The sequence below is a fragment of the Labeo rohita genome, chromosome 11, assembly GCF_022985175.1.
Source record: "Labeo rohita strain BAU-BD-2019 chromosome 11, IGBB_LRoh.1.0, whole genome shotgun sequence".
In the NCBI taxonomy this organism is placed as follows: Eukaryota; Metazoa; Chordata; class Actinopteri; order Cypriniformes; family Cyprinidae; genus Labeo; species Labeo rohita.
The window spans coordinates 21,654,884-21,679,846 of NC_066879.1; the positions used below are offsets into that span (position 1 = coordinate 21,654,884).

The 24,963-nt window shown below is 31.8% G+C and overlaps 1 protein-coding gene across 8 annotated transcripts in view; it reads left to right on the top strand.

Moving 5' to 3' along the window:
* slc8a1a (solute carrier family 8 member 1a) overlaps window positions 1–24,963 on the top strand; it is a 63,809-nt gene extending 38,846 nt beyond the window's left edge. For 2 of the 8 annotated variants that reach the window (XM_051123338.1, XM_051123331.1), the window contains exons 3-11: window positions 2,464–2,570; window positions 5,254–5,274; window positions 5,660–5,677; window positions 5,811–5,825; window positions 9,922–9,990; window positions 13,466–13,593; window positions 14,721–14,820; window positions 19,053–19,325; window positions 21,118–24,963. In XM_051123338.1, the coding sequence (XP_050979295.1) occupies window positions 2,464–2,570; window positions 5,254–5,274; window positions 5,660–5,677; window positions 5,811–5,825; window positions 9,922–9,990; window positions 13,466–13,593; window positions 14,721–14,820; window positions 19,053–19,325; window positions 21,118–21,494 (1,108 nt within the window). In that variant the 3' untranslated portion in view covers window positions 21,495–24,963. Of the gene's footprint in view, window positions 1–2,463; window positions 2,571–2,818; window positions 2,923–5,253; window positions 5,275–5,659; window positions 5,678–5,810; window positions 5,826–9,921; window positions 9,991–13,465; window positions 13,594–14,720; window positions 14,821–19,052; window positions 19,326–21,117 lie in introns of all 8 variants that reach the window. The other 6 variants (XM_051123332.1, XM_051123334.1, XM_051123333.1 and 3 more) reach the window with 6 other exon arrangements.

A 24,963-nucleotide genomic window follows, 5' to 3' on the forward strand; every position in this document is an offset into this window, starting at 1 on the left:
AGAATTGTCCTACATCGCTGTTTCTCGTCTTTGCATGTTCACTTTGTAAACACTGGGTCAGTACTTCTGCAGCAATTTAGGGCGATTTTGAAGTTGGAGGAGAAAATGAGATGGGAGTTTCTCGACCTACCCTAACTGTATTGAACCAAAATACACAGAGTTCACGCAGAGCTAGACAAGATGAGCATTTGAGGTTAAAAAGTATATAAATGGTCAATTTTTTTAAAAAATAACTGATTGTTTTGCTAGATAAGACCCTTCTTCCTCAGCTGGAATCATTTAGAGTCCTTTGAAGCTGCATTTACACTGCATTTTGGAAGTTCAAACTAGGGGGTACCATTGAAGTCCACTATATGGAGAGAAATCAGAAACATTTTAACTGTAAACTGTTGCTTCTTGACAAGTCCATAATCCATAATAACATTTGTAAAAGTGAAAAATCATATCAAAATCCACCTACATATTGGTTTTTGCTTGTAAACAATACTTGATCCATGCATATTTCTTTCCCGATTCTCCGGAGAAACCAATACTATAGACAGAGTAGTTTAAAGTTAAAAATGTCTAAACGATAGCTTTCGAACAAACACACAGCTTTTCACCTCACAAGACTTATGGATTATTGTGAAGTTTGTATTAGCTGTTTGGACTCTCATTCTGACGGCACCCATTCACTACAAAGGATTTGTTGGTAAGCAACTGATGCAGTGCTAAACTTCTCCAAGTCTGAAAACTCATCGACTTGAATGTCTTGAGAGTGAAAATTTCAGCAAATGTTTATTTTTTGGTGAACTGTTTCATTAATTTGGCTGTTCTTGACTTAACATTGTTGACTTGCAGTTTTTTGGAAGTGGCTTGCTGCAATGCATTGTGTAATTGATACTATTTTTATAAAAATAACAATAAAGGGAGATGGAGGGGGAGAGCCTGTTGTTGGATTATTCTCAAAACCAGACAGAAGCACTTAAAGGGCTTTTAGGCCAGTATATTCCAGTAAACACAGCTGTGATTGCAGATCATTTTTCAAATGCTTTCCATTGGCCCTGAACTCACATTATATAATGATGTATTCTACTCTATACGAGTGTGAGCATGTAGTCAATGGATAGATAATAAACATGCACGGCATGTTCAGATAAACAATTCATTCAGACCACAATATGTCACAGAGATTTCTCCATTTCCTTCAAGGAATGAATCAATTTTTTCTCTACTAATTCACAAAATTATATATATATATATATATATATATATTTTTTTTTTTTTTTTTAATGTTATTAATTATTTGAATATTATTTACTCTACTAATTCACAAAATTATATATATATATATATATATATATATATTTTTTTTTTTTTTTAATGTTATTAATTATTTGAATATTATTTACTTAATTAACTTTTTTTTACAGTGATTTCTCCATTTCCTTCAAGTAATAATTAATAATTTTTTCTCTAATACTTCACAAAATTATATATATATATATATATAATATTTTTTTTTTTATTAATTATTATATTATTATTGTTTTGTTTTTTTACATAAACTGTATGGAAAATAACATTGTGGATATCCTGCCTTACAGCAAAATAAATAATAATGATACAAGTTTTATTTTATAAGCATACTGTTCCTTTGATTTTAACTTTTTAATGACTTTTTAGTGACTTTTTAATGACTATATATATATATTTAAATGTTGTTAATTATTTGAATATTATTTATTTATTTTAACTTTTTTTTTTCCAAAGATTTCTCCATTTCCTTCAAGTAATAATTCATAATTTTTTCTCTAATAATTCACAAAATTATATATATATATATGTGTATATATATATATCATGTTTTTTGTATTAATTATTTTAATAATGTTCCTTTGATTTTAACTTTTTAATGAATTTTTAGTGACTTTTTAATGACTATATATATATATATATTTTTTTTTAATGTTATTAATTATTTGAATTTTATTTATTTATTTTAACTTTTTTTTTTTTTACAGAGATTTCTCCATTTCCTTCCAAGTAATAATTAATATTTTTTCTCTAATAATTCACAAAATCATTATATATATCTATATCTATATCTATATCTATATATCTATATATCTATATCTATCTATATATTGTTTTTTTTATTAATTATTTTAATATTTATTTATTTATTTATTTACATAAACTGTATGGAAAGTAACATTGTGGATATTCTGCCTAACAGCAAAAGAAATGATAATGATACAAGTTTTATTTTATAAGCATATTATACCTTTGATTTTAACTTTTAATGACTGCTTTATACTGCTTATGACATTGTCATTGTCCATATTCTTTCATTTTGCTTTTCTTTGCTTTCGGTGATTTCTCCAGCATGTTTTTACTCTATTCTTCAGCTCTTTTTCTTTTACTGTGCCTCTCTCATGCCTGCAAACTTGTGCTCTTTTTCTTTCTGTCTTTCTCTTGCAGCAAAACTATTCAGATCAATATTATCGATGACGAGGAGTATGAAAAGAATAAGAACTTCTTCCTGGAGATGGGAGAGCCACAATTGGTGGAAATGAGTGAGAGAAAAGGTGGGACGCCGTCTTCCCCTGGTCCCACTTCCATGTAACAGCCTCAGTGTGCTGCCATCTTCAGGGCTGAACTGGAAGTGTTAATAATATGCAGAGTTAACAGGGCAAAAAGTCACTGTCAGTTGGCTCATAGTCCAGTTGTATTTCACTGGCACATCTAACTGCTGCTTTGAGGCATCAGATGTGTCTAAAATTAAACGCACAACACACTTCATACCTCAAATGTGATTTTATGTTCCCCCCCACAGGAAGACCATACAAGTTAAAATTCTTGACCATGAGGAGTATGACAAGCATGCAAACTTCTTCATAGAGCTGCAGGAGCCAGAATGGAGGAGGAGGGGATGGACAGGTGAAAGATAGCAAAGAAAACGAGTGTAAAAAGCCTATTTCTTTCACTGCAGCTGCCCTTTATTCTGGCTTCTGTCTTTCCGTTCCTCCGCTCCTCCTTCAAAGCTGATCCTCTACTTTCGTTCTACTGTTGCAGTAATGCTGTTTTCTTCCTGCTTGCTGCTCAATTTCGGTGGATTTATCCCTCATGTTCCCTCCTGGTCAAAGGTTAAGCGCTCTCTCAGAGAATAGGCATAATTAGCTTCGACTACACCGTTAATGTGAGGATTCTGGCCAGAACTAAAGCTGGTGGGATCGTCCCTTTAGGCCAGGATGAGACAAGGACAATTGAACCATAATGAGCAGCTGATACAAGGGCTTCTTGCCAAATTCGAGAGCCTATGAGATGTCATGTTTTCTTTCCTGATAGAAAAAAATTGATTAAGCAATATAGATTTTTGTTGACATCATTTTTTATTTTTCAGATTTTTTTTTATGTTTTAAGGCTGTCGACTGAATTCAAAATCTAATAGAATTAATTATGATATGCTCAATAATTCATCCAATTAATCAATTCCTAAATTAAGATAATTTAAGATTTATTTATCCATGTATCCTAATCCAATTAGTCAAATTTGTCAATCTGTTGAAATATTATATTAAAACATTACTTTACTAGTAGTACTTTATAAGGTGAAATTGTAATTATATTATTGTAATACTTTTGCGAAAATAATAACTACAGTGCTAATTTCATGGTAAAACTTTTTAGTATAATTTTTAAAAAAGTATAATTAAATAAGTATTATTATTAATTATAAATAATAATTCATTATTTATTTGATAAATAATTTATATTTTACCACTGTGTTAAAAAATTACTGCAGTATTTATCAGTGCGTAAAATGGGTATAAAAATTATATTGTATCAAAAAGGAAATTTATAACTATTTTATAAATGATACGTTTTCAAATAAAAATGTATTATTATTATCAATAATAATTACAATTATTTTATTTAAAAAATTATTAAAATAACTTAATTTTACTGCTGTGTCTGAAAATAATGATTATAATGCTAATTTCTTGATAGAAATTGTTTAATAAATGTCCAATATATATATATATAATGTATTATAAATATTATAAATAATAATTACAATTATTTTATTTAATAAATAATTTACAAAATAATATATAGTTTATTACTGTGTCTGAAAATAATGAATATATTTTTTTTCCTGGTAGAAATTGGTTTATAAATTGCCAAAACAATTATATGAAATCAAAATTTAGTCTAATTAAATAAGTATTATTATTAATTATAAATAATAATTAGTTATTTATATATTAAATAATTTATATTTTACCACTGTCTTCAAAAATGACTACAGTGTGTATTTGTCACTGTGTAAAACTGTGAAAAAAAAAACTGATTAAAATGGAAATTTATAACTGTACCATAAATTATACCTTTTAAATAAAAAATTATTCTTATAAATAATTACAATTATTTTATTTCATAAATAATTTATAAAATAATTTATAGTTTACTGTTGTGTCTAAAAAATAATGACTACCGTGCTAATTTCATAGTAGAAATTGATTCATAAATGGCCAACAAAATTATATTAAATCGAAAATGTGTTAAAATATTATATTAAAACTTTAAAATAGTACTTTATAAGGTGGAATTGCTCTATTAGTTGAAAATGGCTTTATTTTGACTTTTAAAGTAAAGGTCACAGGACATTTATTGCATTATTGTTGTTATTAATTAATCAATTAATTTCTTTTGAGCTTTCTATTTGTCATAGAATCCTTAAAAATGTATCTGCAAATAAGCAGCTCAACCGTTTACACCATTAATAATTATAAGAAATGAGCCGCAAATTAGCATGATAGAATAAAGGATCATATGACTGGAGAATTTTTTTTGCTATCATTACATTTTAAAATATAATAAAATAAAGTGCAGTTATTTTAAACTGTACCACATTACTGTTTTAAAGCATTTTGTATTCAATCAAATGCATGACTTCTTCACTAAAACATTTAAAAAAATCACTGACCCCAAACTTTTCAATGTATAGATTATAATATTAAATATAAAGCATCTTATATTCAGAAGTCCCAAGTTCTTAAAAGAATGCCGTTTTTCAATGTTTGATCATTTCCACCAGTTTCTGCTGAAATCACAGTCCCACCTGGACTCATCTAAATTTAGCAACGCAATCTTGTTGCACACTAACCCTGTCTGTGTTACTCTGTTGGCTCATTCATAATCATTTTACTTTATCTCCATTTTTTCTTTTCTTTTTTGTCCTGTCTCTTCTTCATTTGTCTACATCAGCTATGTTGCTGCATGAATATGGTAAGCCATCTCTTTTTTCCCTGCTCTTTATTTCTGTAAATCTCTTTAAAATTGTTCATCTCATCACATGAGGATGCAGATGTTTATGTGTTATGATGTATAAGCCCTCTGTTCAAATTTAGTTGTCAAACATTGTCTGCTGATGCTGGTAAGATCACCTAATATCAGTCAATGTGGTTAATTTCTCACTATCCATACTGCAAAGTCCTGACTATTTTCCATCCTGGTTGCTAATTGACTTCCATCCCAGTTATATGCTGGTTAACGTTGTTTTGGTGCTAATGCTAAAGCTTGCTTACAAATGAATTAGGGTCAATACCAACATAATGTTCTATTCCACATGAAATGAAGAAAGAGTTGATTTTTGCTGTTTTTATTATTTTAGGTGGATTCGTGAAGACAGGTATGGTAATATATCACTGGAAATGCTTAGCTAACTCTTTACAAGCTACTTCAGCTAACTTGCTTCGCTAACCAAGCGAATGAATTCTGAGTCATAGATTCAGTCTTTCTGATGATAATCTTTTCTTTGCTAGATAAGCAGCTTTATGGTAAGAGATAAAATTTTACTTTTCACCGAGCTGAAATCTAAATATAACACTGGGTGTGTTTAGTAACTGGTTTGCTTGATGATAAGCTGGAGTCTTTGTTTGTCACATTGTGTAAACTTGTAGCTTAGTGCGTGTGCTTGATAGGTTTATTTACTCAAGCAGGACCAGAGATAGTGTCTAATTTGCTTGGCTTTCTTTCCTGTTAAGTAACCTTAACAGCAAAAATACCTCACATGACCAGTCAAGCAGATTATAGGGATTTGAGTTGGTTTATCATGGCTGTGTCTGAAAATAAGGACTACAGTGCTAATCTATTGGTAGAAACTGATTCGTAAATGGCCAAAAGATTATATTAAATCAAAATGTAGTATAATTTAAAATTGTGTATATAATTAAATATGTATTATTAATGAATTAATTATAAATAATAAAGATAAATAATATTTTACCACTGTGTTCAAAAATGACTATATTGTATCGAAATGAAAATTTATTATTTATTTTTTAAATAAAAATCTATTATGAATAATAATAACTTTTTTAAAATTTAATAAATAATTTATAAAATATTTTATAGCTTACTGCTGTGTCTGAAAATAATGACTACAGTGCTCATTTCTTGGTAAAAAATTGATTCACAATTGGCCAAAAAATTTAATTGATTCAAAATGTAGTATAATTTGTTTAATTTTATTATTAAATAAGTATTATTATTAATTAGAAATAATAATTAATTATTTTTTATTTGATAAATAATTTATATGTCACCACTGTGTTCAAAAATGACTACAGTGTGTATTTATGTGTGCATAAAATGGGTAAAAAAAATAAAATTGTAATAAATGGAAATGTATAAATTATGTAAATTAGTATAACTGCTATATATATATATATATTCTAATTATTATAAATAATAATTAGAATTATTTTATTTAATAAATAATGTCTAAAATAATTTAGAGTTTACTGCTGTGTGAAAATAATGACTATAAAGTTAATTATACATAATTATTAGTTATTGTTTACTAGAGAAATAATTTATATTTTACAACTATGTTTAGAAATGACTACAGTGTGTATTTATCAGTGCCTAAAAAGGGCAAAAAAAATTATATTGTATCAAAATGGAAATGTATAGCTGTACTATTAGAATTATTTTATTTAATAAATAATTTATAAAATAATTTATATTTTACTGCTGTGTCTGAAAATAATGAGTACAGTGCTAATTTCTTGGTAGAAATGAAAAATTATATTAAATCATAATTTAGTATAATTTAAAAAATATATAATTAAATAAGTATTATTATTAATTATAAATAATAATATTTTTGATAAATAATTTAGATTTTACCACTGTGTTCAAAAATGACTACAGTGTGTATTATCAGTGCGCAAAATGGGTAAAAAAAAATATATCAAAAAGGAAATTTATAACTGCTCTATAAATTATAATTTTTAAATAAAATATATTATAATAAATAATAATTACAATTTATTTCATAAATACATTTTAAAAAGAATTTATTTAAAAATATATTATATTATTTAAAAAATTTGAATCACTCCATCAGACACTATTTATATAAGGCCAATTCACATTGCACCAGCAAATGCCGACAGACAGCAACAAACACTTCGTCAGGTTTTTTCTGATCAGTGTGTTATTTGTCTGTGTCTGACAGAGCTCGTTTTCACAGACTGAGCATGATGAATCAGCATTTGTCAGGTCGTGGGATCTCACAGTAGTGGCGTATTGTAATCTCGTGATTATCTGTGTTAATTTATATCTGTCTGTGCAGTGTGAATTGGCCTGTACAACCAGTTGACCCTTCGCAAAGACCCGCCCTCTTCGTTACCATTGCTGTATCCGTCATGATCATGGTGCTCTCATCCGTCAGTCAAACTCTGTGCAAAGGGTTCAATTGCCAAACCAACAACACACAACAAATGTCTTTAAAATTACCAATGTTTTTCAGACACAGTCCATGTCTCTAATAAAAACTAAACACTAAACTTACCTGTGTACTCAACTGAAACGATTTATTTCTGTCACAGTGCCCTGAACCTACTAGAATATGCTAATTGTTTTGAAATGCCACATTTGCTGCACGCCACAGAGTTTCACAAGGACATTGTGTGATGGGCAACAGCACAACGCACAGTCACCTATTCAGTAACCATCATCGGCATTATTCCCAAAGGCAAACGGGCTGGTTCCTAATGAGAATGCATAGCTAGTCTGCCTTAAGCCAGCGTGTCAGTGCTTTCGTAACTTGTCTTGTCAAACTCGCTCAGTGTGACAGCACGCACATTGATTCGCATAAAACATTTACACTTTGAATACTGTGTCCAAGGAGTGTCTTGCTGGAAAATTTCATCACTGAGAGAACAGTGTCTGCTAAAATTAGCATATGTCAGTCAGAGGAATTGAATGAATTCTATTCAGGCAAAGGTGTGGTTGATTTTACGTATTAGACGTTGACGTCATGTGGTGTCATGTAGAACCATTTCAAACTGCAGTTTGCAAATAATTATGTAATAACATATGTTCATTATCTTAATTATAGCGTGCTTTTTTTTCATTGTAAAAAGTATGTGGATATTTTATTTAATCATAATGAATTTTTTTTTTAAACAAATGTATTTTATACACAGAAAAAAAGTAGTCAGAATTGTACCTTTTGGGGTACAAGTTTGTCGCAGGAGCAGTACCCTTAAAAGGACAACTTTGTACCTTTTTTACCCCTAATAGGTGCATACAGTTGAAGTCAAAAGTTTACATACACCTTGCAGAATCTGCAAAATGTTAATTATTTTACCAAAATAAAAGGGATTATACAACATGCATGTTATTTTTTATGTAGTACTGACCTGAATAACATATTTCGCATCAAAGATGTTTACATTTAGTCCACAAGAGAAAATCATAGTTGGATTTATAAAAATTACCCAGTTCAAAAGTTCACATACACTTGATTCTTAATACTGTGTTGTTACCTGAATGATCCACAGATTTTTGTTTTTGTTTTTTAGCATTTCTGTGTATTTGAACCCTTTCCAACTATGACTGTATGATTTTGAGATCCATCTTTTCACACTGAGGGACTCATATGCAACTATTACAGAAAGTTCAAATGTTCACTGATGCTCCAAAAGCTGGGGGTTGAAAACTTTTGAACAGAATGAAGATGTGTACATTTTTCTTATTTTGCCTAAATATCTTTTTTTTTCATTTTGTACTGCCCCTCAGAAGCTACAGAAGATACTTGTTTACATGTTTCTCAGTAGACAAAATAAGTAAAATTTACCCTGATCTTCAGATTCCAAAAGTTTTCACCCCCAGTTCCTAAATCAATCATGTTTTCTTCTGAAGCATCAGTGGGTGACCTGAAGGATTTTTCTGAAGAACAGCAGGCAGTTCAACTGTTCAGGACAAACAAGAAACACATGAACAACTATCACTTTCACAAAAACACAGCTGTGGATCATTCAGGTAACAACATGGTATTAAGAATCAAGTGTATGTAAGGTTTTGAACAGGGTCATTTTTATAAATTCAACTATTATTTTCTCTTGTGGACTATATGTAAACATCCTTTATGTGAAATATCTTATTGAGGTCAGTACTAAATATAAATAACGTGCTTTTTGTATGATCTCTCTTATTTTGGTAAAATAATTCACATTTTGCAGATTCTGCAAGGTGTATGTAAACTTTTGACTTCAACTGTATTTAGTACCTTAAAGTAGTAATTCGTACCCTTAAGGTACTAATATGTACCTATTCGGGGTACTGCTCAGGTACAAGCTGTTGTACCCCAAAAGGTACAATTCTGGCCCCTTTTTTCCTGTGTATGAACTTCAGGGTTAGCTTTACACCAAGGTCCTGTTGACGTTTATATTTTTGAAAAAAAAAAAAAATAATATATATACTATACTAATATCTATCAAACTAGAATCTGTTCTCTCAAGCAATAATTGAAATTTTCTGCTTTATAAAGCTTATTTAGTTGTGCACCATCATAGATAAAGCTCTGTAGATCTGTTAGCATCTGTGCTAACACTGTTGAGTGAATGTGTTTGGGCTCATCAGGCAGGGATGTGTACCGGAAAGTGCAGGGTAGAGACAAACCAATCCCCTCTACCATTATCAGCATCACAGGTATCCATTTCCTCTCCTGTTCATTCCTTTCTCTTTTTTTTCCTTAATTCATTCTCTCTTCTGTCACTATAAATGTGTGATCTCATATCATGTGTGCATGTTTGCGCCTATTAACTCAACATCCTGTTTCATAAAGCGATTGTGAGGATGTAAACAGTCATAATAGATGACCAGAGATCACCAGCTCTCATTTCTTTACTAGAGTAACATGCAAGAGCTATAGTATTTACTTCACAGGCCTGGAAGAAGGTGTTGAATGCTAAATGCATGCATTTAGTCATGTGAAAAGTGTTTTTAATCAATGCAATATGCAGATCCCACTTTTGTGGGAGTGTTTTACTGTTGTCTTAAAGGAATAGTTCACCCAAAATGCTAATTCTGTCATTAATTACTTACCCTCATGTCGTTCCAAACCTGTAAGACCTTAAACATCTGAGGAACACAAATTAAGATATTTTTGATGAAATCCGGGAGCGTTCTAATCCTGCATAGACAGCAATGCCACTGAAACATTCCCAGGTATCTTCCATGTCAGTCTTCGATGCACGTTCACAAAAGTATGCACATGTGCATCATGGTACGACATGGTACATGGAATGTGCATTGAAGACTGACACGGAAGAGAAGAAATAGTTGAATAAAGTCGTAATTTTTGTTTTCTTTGCACACAAAAAAGTATTCGCATAGCTTTATACATACATAATAATACACATACATAATTCAACATTACAGTTGAACTACTGATGTCACATGGACTATTTTAATGATGTCTTTACTACCTTTCTGAGTCTTGAACGTGTCAGTTGCTTTGCTGTCTATGCAGGGTCAGAAAACATTCGGATTTCATCAAAAATATCTTAATTTGTGTTTCCGAAGATGAACGAAGGTCTTACATGTTTGGAACGACAAGAGAATGAGTAATTAATAACAGAATTTAATTTTCCCCTTAAAGGAATAGTTTACCCAACAATTAGAAAAATGTCATCCTAATGCATTTCTGACATTTTTTTTTTTCATCTTAACCATGCCTTTTTTCTCCCATTCACTTTCCTTGTATGAAAATCAGAAGCTTGGACATTCTGATCTTGTTTTTAGTTTGAAAGAAAATAATAGAAGAAAGAAAATAATAGTGGGATGGAGCAACATGGGAGTGACAACATATTTTTTTGGGGTGAACTGTTCCTTTAAATATCTTTAATCAATGAACCATTCATTGTTCTTAGATAGTAATGGTGTATTTTTAACCCTAGCAAAAAAGCCAACACCTTCAAACATGTTTTCAAGTCCAGATTGACAGCATTGCATTCTCACGCTTCTGATAAGCATAGCATAGCTCACGCTGCAGATGTTACAGCTTTATTTTAATCCATGCAAATGATGTAATCATACAATTCTGCATCTTTGAGTGTCACCTGTAGCCAATTAAAGGGATAGTTCACCCAAAAATGAAAATTCCGTCATTAATTCCTCACCTTCATGTTGTTTCAACCCATAAGACATTTGTTCATCTTCAGAACACAAGTTAAAGATATTTTTGTTACAATTTGAGAGCTTTCTGTCCCTGCATAATGTAATTAACTTGTTCAAGGGCCTAAAAGGTAGGAAGGACATTGTTAAAATAGTCCATGTCACATCATCGCTTCAATCTTAATTTTATGAAGCTATGAGAATACTTTTTGTGCGCAAAGAAAACAAAAATAACAACCAGTGTTAGTTTTGACAGAAATTTTTGATATAGTCTTAGTCATAGTCTTTTGACTAAAATGCAATTTAGTTTGTCATATTTTAGTCTTCTGAATTGTTTTAGTTTTAGTCAACTAAATATCATAAGATTTTAGTCAACTAAATCTACAGTAAGTTTAGTCAACTAAAATCGAATGGGTTTAGTTACAGTGTAATGCATTTATTAAGCATTTCTCTAAAATTTATTACTTATTATATAGGTTTGATATTAAGTTTTTTTTCATGATAGACACCGATTTAACTGCGAGGACACACAACATGCCTTTATATTAAAGTTAATATCAGAAAGTTAAATCACTTCTCATAAAGAACAAGAACATGGTCTTGTTTTCAACATGCCTTTATATTAAACAACTTGTTTAATATCAGAGATTAATCTTTATTAGGGCTACTAAAGTGATTCAGTCAAGAGCAGTGAGTGATTTTCTGTCTTTCTTTTGTTGCTTGATTAACATCAATGACTTGGACAATACCAACTAAATTAGGCTGCTATCCCTTTAAAACCAATTATACGGATGCAATGTACTATTATCCTACTGTTTGCTTTCACTTAAATAATCGACTGTGTTTACGTGGAAGCTCGTCAAAACGAACAATTCAACAATTCACTTTGTGTGATGTGAGGCGCTGCTTCCCCTGGTGAAAAAACCAGCATATGCTGGTTAGGTAGGTTTTGATGCTGGTTTAAGCTGGTCCTTTGCTGGTTTATGCTGGTCATGTTGCTGGTCAAGGACCAGCATGAACCAGCAAAGGACCAGCATAAACCAGCAAAGGACCATCAAAACCTACCTAACCAGCATCCCAGCATCAAAACATACCTACCAGCATATGCTGGTTTTTTCACCAGGGTCGGAGTTTGCTCTGAGGAAACCCGGAACGAACTGCGTTGTCTTTGTCATCAAATTTATCCATATGTCAGCTCTTCTCTTACTCCCATATATTGACATTTTTGAACGTTTTGTGAGACGTGCAGCTAGTGTATGTTAGCATATGTCCCGCCGGAAAATTTAATAGGCTATGATACAGTTCAAATGTACGCGTCTAACCTTCTAAACCCGCAGCAGATTCGTTCTGAATGAATCTCTTCCCAAATCATCCCTCCCTAACGTTTTCCTCTCGTTTTTATTCGTTGACGAATATGTCAATAGATTTTTTTGTCATAGTTTTTGTCATTCAAAACTAATTTTAGTTTGTTATCGTCTTGTTTTCGTCGGTGAAAAAATATTTTTGACGAAGATTATGATGAAAATTATTCGTCAATGAAATTAACACATTTCTTCTCTTCTGTGTCAGTCTTCCACGCACCTCGGGGTACTTTCGTGAACATACAGCAGAAAAGAAAATGTTGAATAATATAATATTGTTGTATTCTCATAGCTTCATAACATTACAGCTGAACTGCTGCTGTCACATGGACTATTTTAATGATGTCCTTACTACCTTTTTTGGCCTTGAACGGAACGCAATCAGTTGCGTTGCTGTCTATGCAGGGTCAGAAAGCTCTCGGATTTCATCAAAAATATCTTAATTTGTGTTCTGAAGATGAACGAAGGTCAACGACATGAGGGTGAGTAATTAACGACAGAATTTTCATTTTTGGGTGAACTATCCTTCAACTCAACAACTTGTTTTGATGCATTTATAAGATTGATTAAAAACTCCTTGCTACTTACCATGTCTTTTTTTTCCATCAAATTTTCTGTATCTCTCTTGCTTTGTCTGTCTCTCTCAGAGGACGGGGAAGAGGAGACCCTGACTATCAAAGAGAAGGACGAGAGGCGTATTGCTGAAATGGGTCGCCCAACACTAGGTGAACATGTGAAACTTGAAGTAATCATTGAGGAGTCCTATGAGTTTAAGGTACCTTTTCAAGTGAAAAACACATTCAGACACTGCACACATTTAATTTAAGGTCATGCGATGGCATTTGAAGCATGAATGAGGGCTTAGAAGTCCTTAAAGGTGAATGAGAGGATGACAGAGCATCTGGACATGAGCGATGGTATCCTGCCCCACTGAAGTAGCCGCAGCTGGAGACGATTCAACCTTTAATTGCTCTTCAGATACAGCAGACATGAGCAGAGCTATTACTGCAACCTTTCAGACTACCTGTCACTTTATACATGTTAAGAGTGTCCGTTTTCCACCTCTTCAGTTCTCTTCTTCACTGCCTCTGTGCGTCAGAGGGTTTACTAGTTTTCATCATGTCTGTCAGATTAATTTGCTCGGCCTCAAAGCGAAATGATTTCCCCCTATCCTGAAGATTTGATTGACCTGCACAGAATTATGACGTTCTGCTGGTGTAATACTCACTACAGCCTTCATAATCGAAAAGCAATGCCGTCCTGACAATTCAGTTTCTGGGATTTAATGAATAAGACTTTGTGTTTAGCCTGGCAGGTTTCTTGCTGGCTGCACTAGAGGAAAACCTTTATTGGAAATCTTTTTCCTAATCTGAAAAATTTGCTTTATTAGTTTTTTTTTTAACAAGATAAAAGTGATGTTCTGTTTAAATGCACTTTAAAGGAATAGTTCACCCAAAAATGTTAATTCTATCATTAATTACTCACTGTCATGTTGTTCCAAACCTGTAAGACCTTCATTCATCTTCAGAACACAAATTAAGATATTTTTTATGAAATCCGGGAGCTTTCTGATATACAGGTGGAGCTGGGGATGTGGAGGGTTTCACAGGAACTGCAAAATGCTCTAGTGAATGCTAACCAGCCATTGAAATGTAAAGCAGCAAGCTCATTGGCTACTTCTGCAACATAATCCAATCAGCTTGTGCCAAGTGATTTAGCGCTGTAAATATCATAAGTTTGCATTAAGGACCCATCAGCCTGCGCCATCTAGAGTTTCATGACAGAAGTTGGCATTTGTTCTTTGTTTTTGTTAGTTCACAGTATATAAGTTGATGTTAAATGTTACCGTTAAACTTTTCAAGTATTATTAACATTGCTATAATGATTTTAACCCATTTCCAGAGCACAGTCGACAAACTCATAAAGAAAACCAACTTGGCCCTTTTGGTTGGTACTAACAGTTGGAGAGACCAGTTCGTAGAAGCCATCACTGTCAGCTCAGGTGAGTCACTGAAAAAAAAACGCTGTCAGTTTTTCCATTAAGTCTCTACATACTGTAAACACAATCATTGCACAATCCCCTGCTGGTTTGACATGACAGATTTGACAGTTGGAATGCTAGAAAACAAGACTTTTTTGCTTTTTCATCTTTGAAGGGCTTGTTCTAAATGCTGCTCGATTGCTGTGCTAATTTGGCCACATATGTTTAATTAGAGCACCATTGGAATTTAAAATGTGTTGATGCTGAATGCCTGCTTGTAGCCAGAGACAAGTGCATTTAAATGTTTCATTGACTAACAAAATTGGTTCAGAGTGTCAATTATAGCAGTGCTGGAGAGAGAAGATAATCATAATTTGCTTTTTTCTGATTAGCAGCTCTCAGTATAAAGTTGGAGTTCTCAGTATTGAGTTGGAAACAGAAATACTGTTACATTCATAACATCTAAATATCAGTTCTAATTGTTTACATTTTTATCTCTCTATTGTCTGTCATTTTTTTATTTGAAAATATGTCAAATTATGAAAGTAGAATGGGATGCTAATGTTGAAGTTGTGCATAGCTTCTTTATGTGTGTTGTAGATATTTTTGTCACATCCACAACCTTGGATACAATGTGTTTTTCAATAGCTGTTCTATATTGTGAATATCAAGGGAATTGATAGAAACATCAGATCAATTCCAGCAAAATACATAAATAAATATATAAAGATGAAATTATTTTAATGGCTTATTATGTTATCATGTTATTTTTAATGGGTAATATTTTCAAATTATCAACTGAAAATATTTAAATTGATATATATAATTAAATAATGAAAAAAATAATAATATTTAAATATTTAATATTTAATTATATATAAATTTAAATATTTTAAATTGATAATTCTGTTTTTATGTCTATATATATATATATATATAAATAACTTACATTGAATATTTAATTATATATCAATTAAAATATTTTAAATTGATAATTCTGTTTGTTTTTGTCTGTTTTTTGTTTAAAATGTATTCATTTTTAATCTGTTATTTTTTTTTACATTTTTATTATTCATTTTTAATACTCATTTTCATTTAATTGTTTTTCAAATTCTGTTTTTTTTTTTTTTTTAAACATTTTAAACAAATAATTTAATGTTTTTTATTTGTTTCTTTTTTTACTGTGATGTTTTTACATTTTCTGGTAAATAAATTTTAGTAAATAATTTTACTGGTAAATATTCCTTATCCTTTTAATAATAATTTAATAATAATTTTAATAGTAGTAGTATTATTACATTTTGTAATAAATTTCTGCCAGTTTCTTTCGAATTGCCAAACTTTTGTTTTGAAGGGTGCTGTGAAGACCTTTCATTTCTGTTTGTATATGATATGACAATAGATTTCTCAAAAGAAATGGTAAAATGCTAATGAAGTGACTCTCAGAGCAGTTTTAGAGATAGTTTATGTGTTCATATTTTCATATATCGAGGTGGCAGAGGCTGAAAACATCACGCGTCTGCACCATTTATTCACATAGAGACAATTATATTTAAATAGTGTTTTTATGGCTTTATATTCACAGACACTAGACTGTATCACATTTTGATTTAAGTGTACTGACCTACTTTTGATTATTCATTCCAAATTTGGCAAATTCTGTGACATTCCGGGTTATACACCAAATTCCATTTTTATGACTGGATTTCGCGATTTACGTCCTGTAAGTTTAGTTGTGCAAAACATTTTTTAAGAGCAACTCTGTTTTTACCAGGGAAAAAACAACCAAAGAGACATCAATGTGTGTTCTTACGGGTTTGTTTTTTGAATTCTTCTGTCATCAGTCAGGCTTTCTACTAGCATAACCAAACACAAGGCAGTGCCATTCTCGTCTCTAAAATGTCAAGGCCTTTTGCTTTCACCCTCCGTCTGCACGTTTTTTGAAGTGTCTTTCGTCATGTAGCACAGCATAATAATAAGGAATGTGTGGACACAAAGCTCAGTGACTCTGTCTTTTGCCACACACGCACGTGCAGTCTGACGGCGCACACGCAAGCACTCATTCTGACAGGCTTGACTGAAGCTGACAGAGCTTGTTAGTGCAGCCTGAGCCGAGAGGAAACAGAAAGAGAGAGGGAGGGAGATCATAATCTAAATTTCTAGGGAATATTTCTCATAATTAGATGTTAGGCGGTTTATGCAGGGCTGCCCTACTCTGTTGTGAAAGAGTTGTGAACCAGGATGAACTTGCTTTGTTATGATGACACTGCATTATGTAAGAGAATCATTCATCTTTTTTCTCATTGAAGACAGAATTCCTGCACACTTAAACTTAACTTTTGATGAAAAAATGTAATGAATATGCTGTGTAAAAACCTGTAGTTGTAAATAATTTACATAAAAACTATTATGTGTAATATTATATTAACATCATGTGAATGATTAAAAATTATTTTAAAACGAAATATTCTATAAATATAAATACAGAAATATACGTTTATATATGTAAAATAAATGTAAATATAAAATTATAAATGTAATTAATATTCATTATCTATCATTAATATTAAATGAACACTGTAATATGAAATATTAAATTAATTAAATAATTAAGCAAATCACTGTAAAAATATTATTATTTGTCTGTCTTAATAGTATAAATTATCCTTATGATGAATATTATTCAATTATTTTTATCAATATAAATATAGAAAATGTATAGAAATATAAATGATGTAAAATGATGTTTACATTTCCATTCATTATGTATTATTAAATATTAAATTAACACTATAGTATGAAATATTACATTAATTATTAATATTATTATTTGTCTGTTTTAAATAACAGAAGATTTTTAATTTTCCAAAATATATTATGAAATTATTTTTGTTCATAAATATTAGTATAGAAAATTTATAGAAATATAAATGATATACATTTATTTATAAATATGTAAAATGAATGTAAATATGGAATTAAACATTTAAAATCATTACAATTCATTATCTATTATTAAATATAAAATTAACACTATAATATGAAATATTATATTAATTATAAATTATTAAGCAAATCACTATAAAATAATATTTGTCTGTCTTAATAGTAAAAAAAGATTTCTTTTTTTTTTTAAATATATAAAAAATATTTTTTAGAAATGTAAGTATAGAAAATTCATAGAAGTATAAATTATGTAAAATTATGTTTACATTTATTTATAAATATGTAAAATTAATATTAATGTAGAATTATACATTTAAATTCATTACAGTTCATTAGCTATTATTAAATACAAAATGAACACAATAATATGAGTTATTAAATTAATTATTTATAATAATAAAAAATAATGAGATATTTAATTATTTATATATATATTTATATATATAAAATATATTAATATTTTTTTAAGTATAAGCATAGAACATTTATAAAAATATAAATGATGTAAAATGATGTAATGTAATAACAATAATGTAATTCATTATATCTTTATAGCAATTCATTATCTATTAATTATCTATCTATTAAATATGAAGTGCACACTATAATATGAAATATTAAATTAATTATTAATAAAGCAAATCACTATAAAATACTATTTTTATTTGTCTTAATAGCAATTTTTTTTTTCATTTCAAAAATGTTTTATTAAATTAATTTTTATAAATAGTAAATAAGTAAGTAAGTAAGTAAGTATAATAAGTAAAGAGAAAATATGTTTACATTTATTTATAATATATAAATTACATTTATAATATATAAAGTAAAATAATATTATTTTAAATAATCAGTTAAAATAATTTAGAATATTTTTTATACCAGGGCCAGTGTACATGTTGACAGTGTTTAGTAAGCATTTTTATTAGATGCCCTTTACATTACAATATGGCACTGCCTCCTATCTTTATTGTTCAGATAGATACCTGACATGAGCTGGCCTGCCTTCAGTGCTTTTTTGTGCTTTAAATAACAATTGTAATTCATGACAGTTTTGATATATGTTGTTTAAATTAGTGTGATATTTGTTAAAACATAAATATTACTGGACTTCCAGTCGTCTGAGCTTCATTCTTCAGTTCTGCCTCTTCAGATTTATAAGATTTGATTGGTGTCAGCCGTTCTGTGTAACCGTGATATGCTTATCACACACTGATGTTCCCTGGAGTAAGAGGACAGCCTGTCTCTTCACAGGAAACAAACAAACCAATCCATAATTTAAATCCCCTCTCCTTTTCTCTCCTCCGAAGGAGAAGATGATGATGACGAGTGCGGGGAGGAAAAGATGCCATCTTGCTTCGACTACGTCATGCACTTCTTGACGGTGTTCTGGAAGGTTCTGTTTGCGTTCGTGCCGCCCACTGATTACTGGAATGGCTGGGCGTGTTTCATCGTGTCCATCATCATGATTGGCGTCCTCACTGCATTCATTGGAGATCTGGCATCCCATTTTGGATGCACGATTGGCCTGAAAGACTCTGTAACAGCAGTTGTGTTTGTGGCGCTGGGAACCTCTGTGCCAGGTACTTGAAAATATGTTTAAGTTACATTTCACCCAAAAATGTTAACACAGGCGTTTAATTTTTCCAGTTTAGTTAACACAGTTAATGCAGGGGCAGGGGCTAGGGTTGGCCACCCCACTCACAACTGCTGCTTCTGTCTCTTTTTTTCTTGACAAGAAGTGTGTTTATTTAGTTGCGGAACGTCTTTACAACCACATCCAGCGGGAGGCTTTTCACACGCGATGTGTTTGATAACTTTATTCAATTTCTGTTTATTTGCTACTTGCTAAAGGGCACATGTAAATAATGGGTTTATGTGAAGATTGATTTAAGTTTACTTTAATTAGAAATTGTTATTTTTTTTAAAGTCTAATAAATCATCAGTAGTATTGGTATCAGTGATACTTACCTTCAGTCATAAAAAACATTTAACATATTAAAAATATACTATCTTTATGTTGTTTCTACATTAATTTGAAGATTGAATGTAAAATTATTGCAATATAAAAGTATATTTAAAAACTTTAATGTTACGTGGGATTAAATGCGATTAATTGCAATTAATGACAATTAATTTCAGAAAAATGTGTGATTAATTAGTTTATATTAAACACACAGTTATATTCAAAAGTTTGGGATCAGTAAATTCTACAAAAAAAAACATTTTTCAGCAAGGATGCATTAAAAGGATTAAAATTAACAGTAAATATATTTATAATGTTATAAAAAAAAATTCAAATAAATGCGGTTCTTTTTTCTGTTCTTTCTTGAGCAGCAAATCAGCATATTAGAATGATTTCTGAAGGATCATGTGACACTGAAGACTAGTAATGGTGGCTGAAAATTCAGCTTTGCCATTATAGAAATAAATTATATTTTATATTATATTAAAATAGTAACCAGGTATTTTTAATAGTAATACTTTCTCACATAATACTTTTTTTTACTGTATTTTGTATCAAATAGATGCAGCCTTGGTAAAATTTCTTTTAAAAAAACATTCAAAAATCTTAGCAGCCTTCAACTTTCAATGGTATTGAATATTTAAAACAGCATAAATTAATGAACAACAGTAAGTACTTTAAAATAATCTTAAATGACAATTAAAATAAATCAATAAATATTATTTAAAATAATAGAAAATAGAATAGAAAATAAAAATAATATTGAATAATATTGATTAATTGATGATTAATTTATTCCTTTAATTTAACATTTTTACAATATTGAAAGTTTAGATAGAAAATGTTAAAATGCAAATGTTTAATGGTCCTAAAAATGCTTCATTTTCTTTCCACAAACTAAATTTTTTATTTGCAATTTTGGTCAGAATACAAGCTGGACATGTTTTTGACACATTTGTGACCCTGGACCACTAAACACAAATTTTACATCTGAAAGCTGAAAATATAAGCTTTCCATTGATGTATGGTTTGTTATGATAAGACAATATTTGGCCGAGATACGACTATTTAAAAATCTGGAATCTGAGGGTACAAAAAAATCTAAATATTGAGAAAATTGCCTTTAAAGTTGTCCAAATGAAGTTCTTAGCAATGCATATTACTGATCAAATTTAAGTTTTACAAATTTACAAAATGTCTTCATGGAATGTGATCTTTACTTAATATCCTAATGATTTTTGGCATAAAAACTGATCATTTTGACCCATACAATGCATTGTTGGCTATTGCTACAAATATACCCGTGCTACTTAAGACTGGTCACATTTCATACAAGAATCATCCATTTATTGATGTCTATTTTTGCACCTGACAATATTTCTTTCTTTCTGTCTTCCCTTCAAAATCAGACACATTTGCTAGTAAGGTGGCAGCCATCCAGGATCAGTACGCGGACGCCTCCATCGGCAACGTGACGGGCAGCAACGCCGTGAACGTCTTTCTGGGCATCGGAGTGGCCTGGTCCATCGCTGCCATATTTCACCAGGCAAAAGGCCAGTACTTCCGAGTGGACCCCGGCACGCTGGCGTTCTCCGTCACCCTTTTCACCATCTTTGCCTTCATCTGTATCGCCGTCCTCATGTACCGCCGCCGGCCCGAGATCGGAGGGGAACTGGGTGGCCCGCAGACTCCCAAAATCCTAACCACAACACTGTTTTTCAGTCTCTGGCTGATGTACATCATCTTCTCCTCAATGGAGGCCTATTGCATCATCAAGGGTTTCTAAGTCAGGCACGAGATGACAGGACGCCGTCGTTTAAATCCTCGTAACATAGGACTGACGGGAGAAAAAGGTTCAAAGAGAATCGCAGGTGTTTTGTGTGTTTTTGTGTCGTCCGCTGTTTTTATGTGCGTGAGTATACGTTTTTCTGCTGTTGAGGTAAAGATTCTGAACATTTTACTTCAATTCAATTCAATTGAAATGACGTATAACATTCAAATGTCATTTTTTGGCTAAATGGGACAAAAATGAATGACCTTCGAGGAACATTTTGTTCCCTCTGGTCATGTAATACTTCAAAGATCCTGTCATTTTAAATCTCATTTATATACTTGAAACATTTTGCAGGAGAGGAATGTTCAACAAGCAGAAATCGTAGCGTTAATGAACTCAAAAGAGAAAATAGTGCTTTTTTATTCATCTGCGATGAACACGTTTTGAACCTAAAAACGGGTGTTTTAAATAACGGTGTTGCAAGATTAATATTTAGTTTTTTTCAGATTTTAGGCCATAAAAGTGTGGATTTGTGAGCATTTTAAGCTTTTATTTGGGATTTAAACCGGTCAGTGTTTTCAAGGAACCTTAAAAACCTGGTTACGCAGGACTCTGAGGACATTTTCAACAGCAATATGTTTTGTGTTTGTTATGTTTTTTTCATGGACTTCCATACCTTTCTAGTGCAGGTAGCAGTAGTTTTAGAACATACAATCAAATCCTATGTCTGTCTCAGCATTTACACAAAAAAATGTATGAGAAACTGTGTACAAAGCAAGTTCAGAATCCATTGTTTTTATTCTTTTAAAGGGTTACTCCACCTCAAAATGAAAATTTTGTCATTAATTACTTACCCATGTCGTTCCAAACCAGTAAAAGCTTCGTTCGTCTTCGGAACACAAATTAAGAGTTTTTTTTTTTATGCATTCTGACTGCTCTCTGACCCTCCCATATGCAGCAATGTTATTAACACGATCAACGTCCAGAAACGTAGCAAGGAGATCGATAAAATAATCCATGTGACATCAGGGGTTCAACCGCAATTTTAAGAAGCTACGAAAATACGTTTTGTATGCAAAGTAGGGCTGGGAATTGATTCCAAAAAGAATCGATTCCTCGATTCAGAGGCGTTGGGAATCGAGAGTCGATTCCAAAGGTCGGAATCGATTCCATCAGGGGGAATCGACCCCCTATTCAGAGCCGTTTTCAGTTCAAAAAAGCATATATATGGGCGCCTCTCAAACGAACGGCTTCATCATACGAAGGCTGCAAATCTGACGATGCAGATAAAAAAATAATTTAAATACAGAAATGTATCATCATTTTTTAAAAACAAAGCTTCATATTATGATATGGTTACTTTTTAAGACCATTGTACCCTACGGCAGGGGTGTTTAACCCTGGTCCTGGAGATTGACTTTCCTGCAGAGTTCAGCTCCAGCCCTAAACAAACACACCTGAACCAGCTAAATAGGATCTGAAGGAGCACTTGATAATTACAGACAGGTGTGTTTGATTAGGGTTGGAACTAAACTCTGCAGGAAGGTCGATCTCCAGGAACAGGGTTGGGCACCCCTGCCCTACAGTCATGGCGAAATTAGGTTCCTCCAACCTAAAAAAACAAGAATTGAAAACAACAGTGATGAATCAATTCTTGGAATCGAATCCCATCGCTTCCAGAACCAGGAATCGGAATCGGACTCGATTCCAAAATTTTCGGAATCGAACAGCCCTAACGCAAAGTGAAGTAAAAATAACGGCTGTGTCCGAAAGCCTAGACAGCTGACTTGCTGCCTCGCTGCCTTATCAGTCAATGACTCTGCAGGCAGCGTTTTTGCACAAAGGCACCTCACGAAACTGATTTCGGACAGGCTTCTGAGGCAGCGTAACGGTTTAGTTATCTACATCAAAATAGAACGAGTTTTGATGATAACTAAACAGATATTTAGATACTATAATATTGATTTCTCGCTAGAAATAACATCAAAAGTGCAAAAAGTTAGTCAGAAATATACATTTACACACAATCTGACCACCAAACGCAACTTTCAGACGCCATATTTATTTTTTAGCTCAACCGTCACGGCTCAACCGAATAGAATGCACAGAATTGTGGGATATCTAAGGCAGCGAAGGATACATCTATGCTGCCTTCAAAATTTGATTAGAAGAAGGTACTTCCAGAGACAGGAAGTGAAGCAGAATTTGGATTCGGATGTGCCTTGATGCCTTCCTGCCTTGAAATGCTGCCTCTGAAGGCAGCGTTTTAGAACTTTCGGACGCAGCCAAAACGACTTTATTTAACGGTTCGTCTCCTCCGCGTCACGTGGATACGCTGTTTTCGTTCAAATAAAAGTGTAAACGACGTAAACAGCGTATCCGCGTGACACAGCTGGCACAGAACAGCGTACGCTGTTTGCGTTCAATGGATATGCTCCAAAATGGTGCTGAGGTGATGCGGAGGAGACGAATTGTTGAATAAAGTCGTTGTTTTTAGTTTTCTTTGTGTACAAAAAGTATTCTCGTAGATCCCCTGATGACACGTGGATTATTTTACCGATCTCCTTGCTACGTTTCTGGACGTTTATCGTGTTAATTACATTGCTGACTATTGGAGGGACCCAGAGCTGTCAGAATGCATCAAAAATATCTTAAATATCTAACGGGCTTGGAACGACATGGGGGGAAGTAATTAATGACAACATTTTAATTTTGTGTTGGAGTAACACTTTAATACTGCTATATGAAGAATGCATGTTATCTCTCCTGTGTTTTTGCGACTTCTTCCCTTCAAGGAAAGACTGTATTTTTGAAGATTTCACAAAGAACATCACACATGTATGATAGAAAGTCAACTGTGACACTGGGAAACTGATCTTGTTGTATATAGTGTTCAGTCTTCAAATAGAAAATTCAGGATGTTTCACAATTTTTATCCATTTGAGGACACGAGCACACTGGTTAAGGCTTTTTTCCTTTGTTTTCACTCATTTTTGGTCAGGACGTATCATTGTGTACACACGGGTGATGGCACTGTTTATCTACTCCAGCACGAAGTCACTCAGCCCCCAGCTTCATTTACAGTTCATTTTACAGATACATTTGAAGTAGTTTTCCCTCGCTTATTGTGCGAGTGTTCAGTACCTGTAAGTTTCATTTTGATTAATGTTATCTGTATAATACAAACTTTTTATTTATAACATTGTTTGCTGTTTCAACCATTGAGTTCTTTTTCTTTCTTTTTTTTGGCACACTTATTAGAAGGGTAATGCGGGTAAGTGTGAGGCCTCCTCTTTGATACCACAACAAAATATAAGTTTTAGGTCTTGTTATTAAAAAAATACACGTTTTCAGAGTTCAGGCGAAGGTTTGTGTTTATTGATGATAATGTGTCGCCCTCTTGTGTCAGAATAATGGAAAGTCCTGATTTTGAACTACTGTGTAAACAAACCCAAGTCTGTTCATAAACAGGGTTGCCACA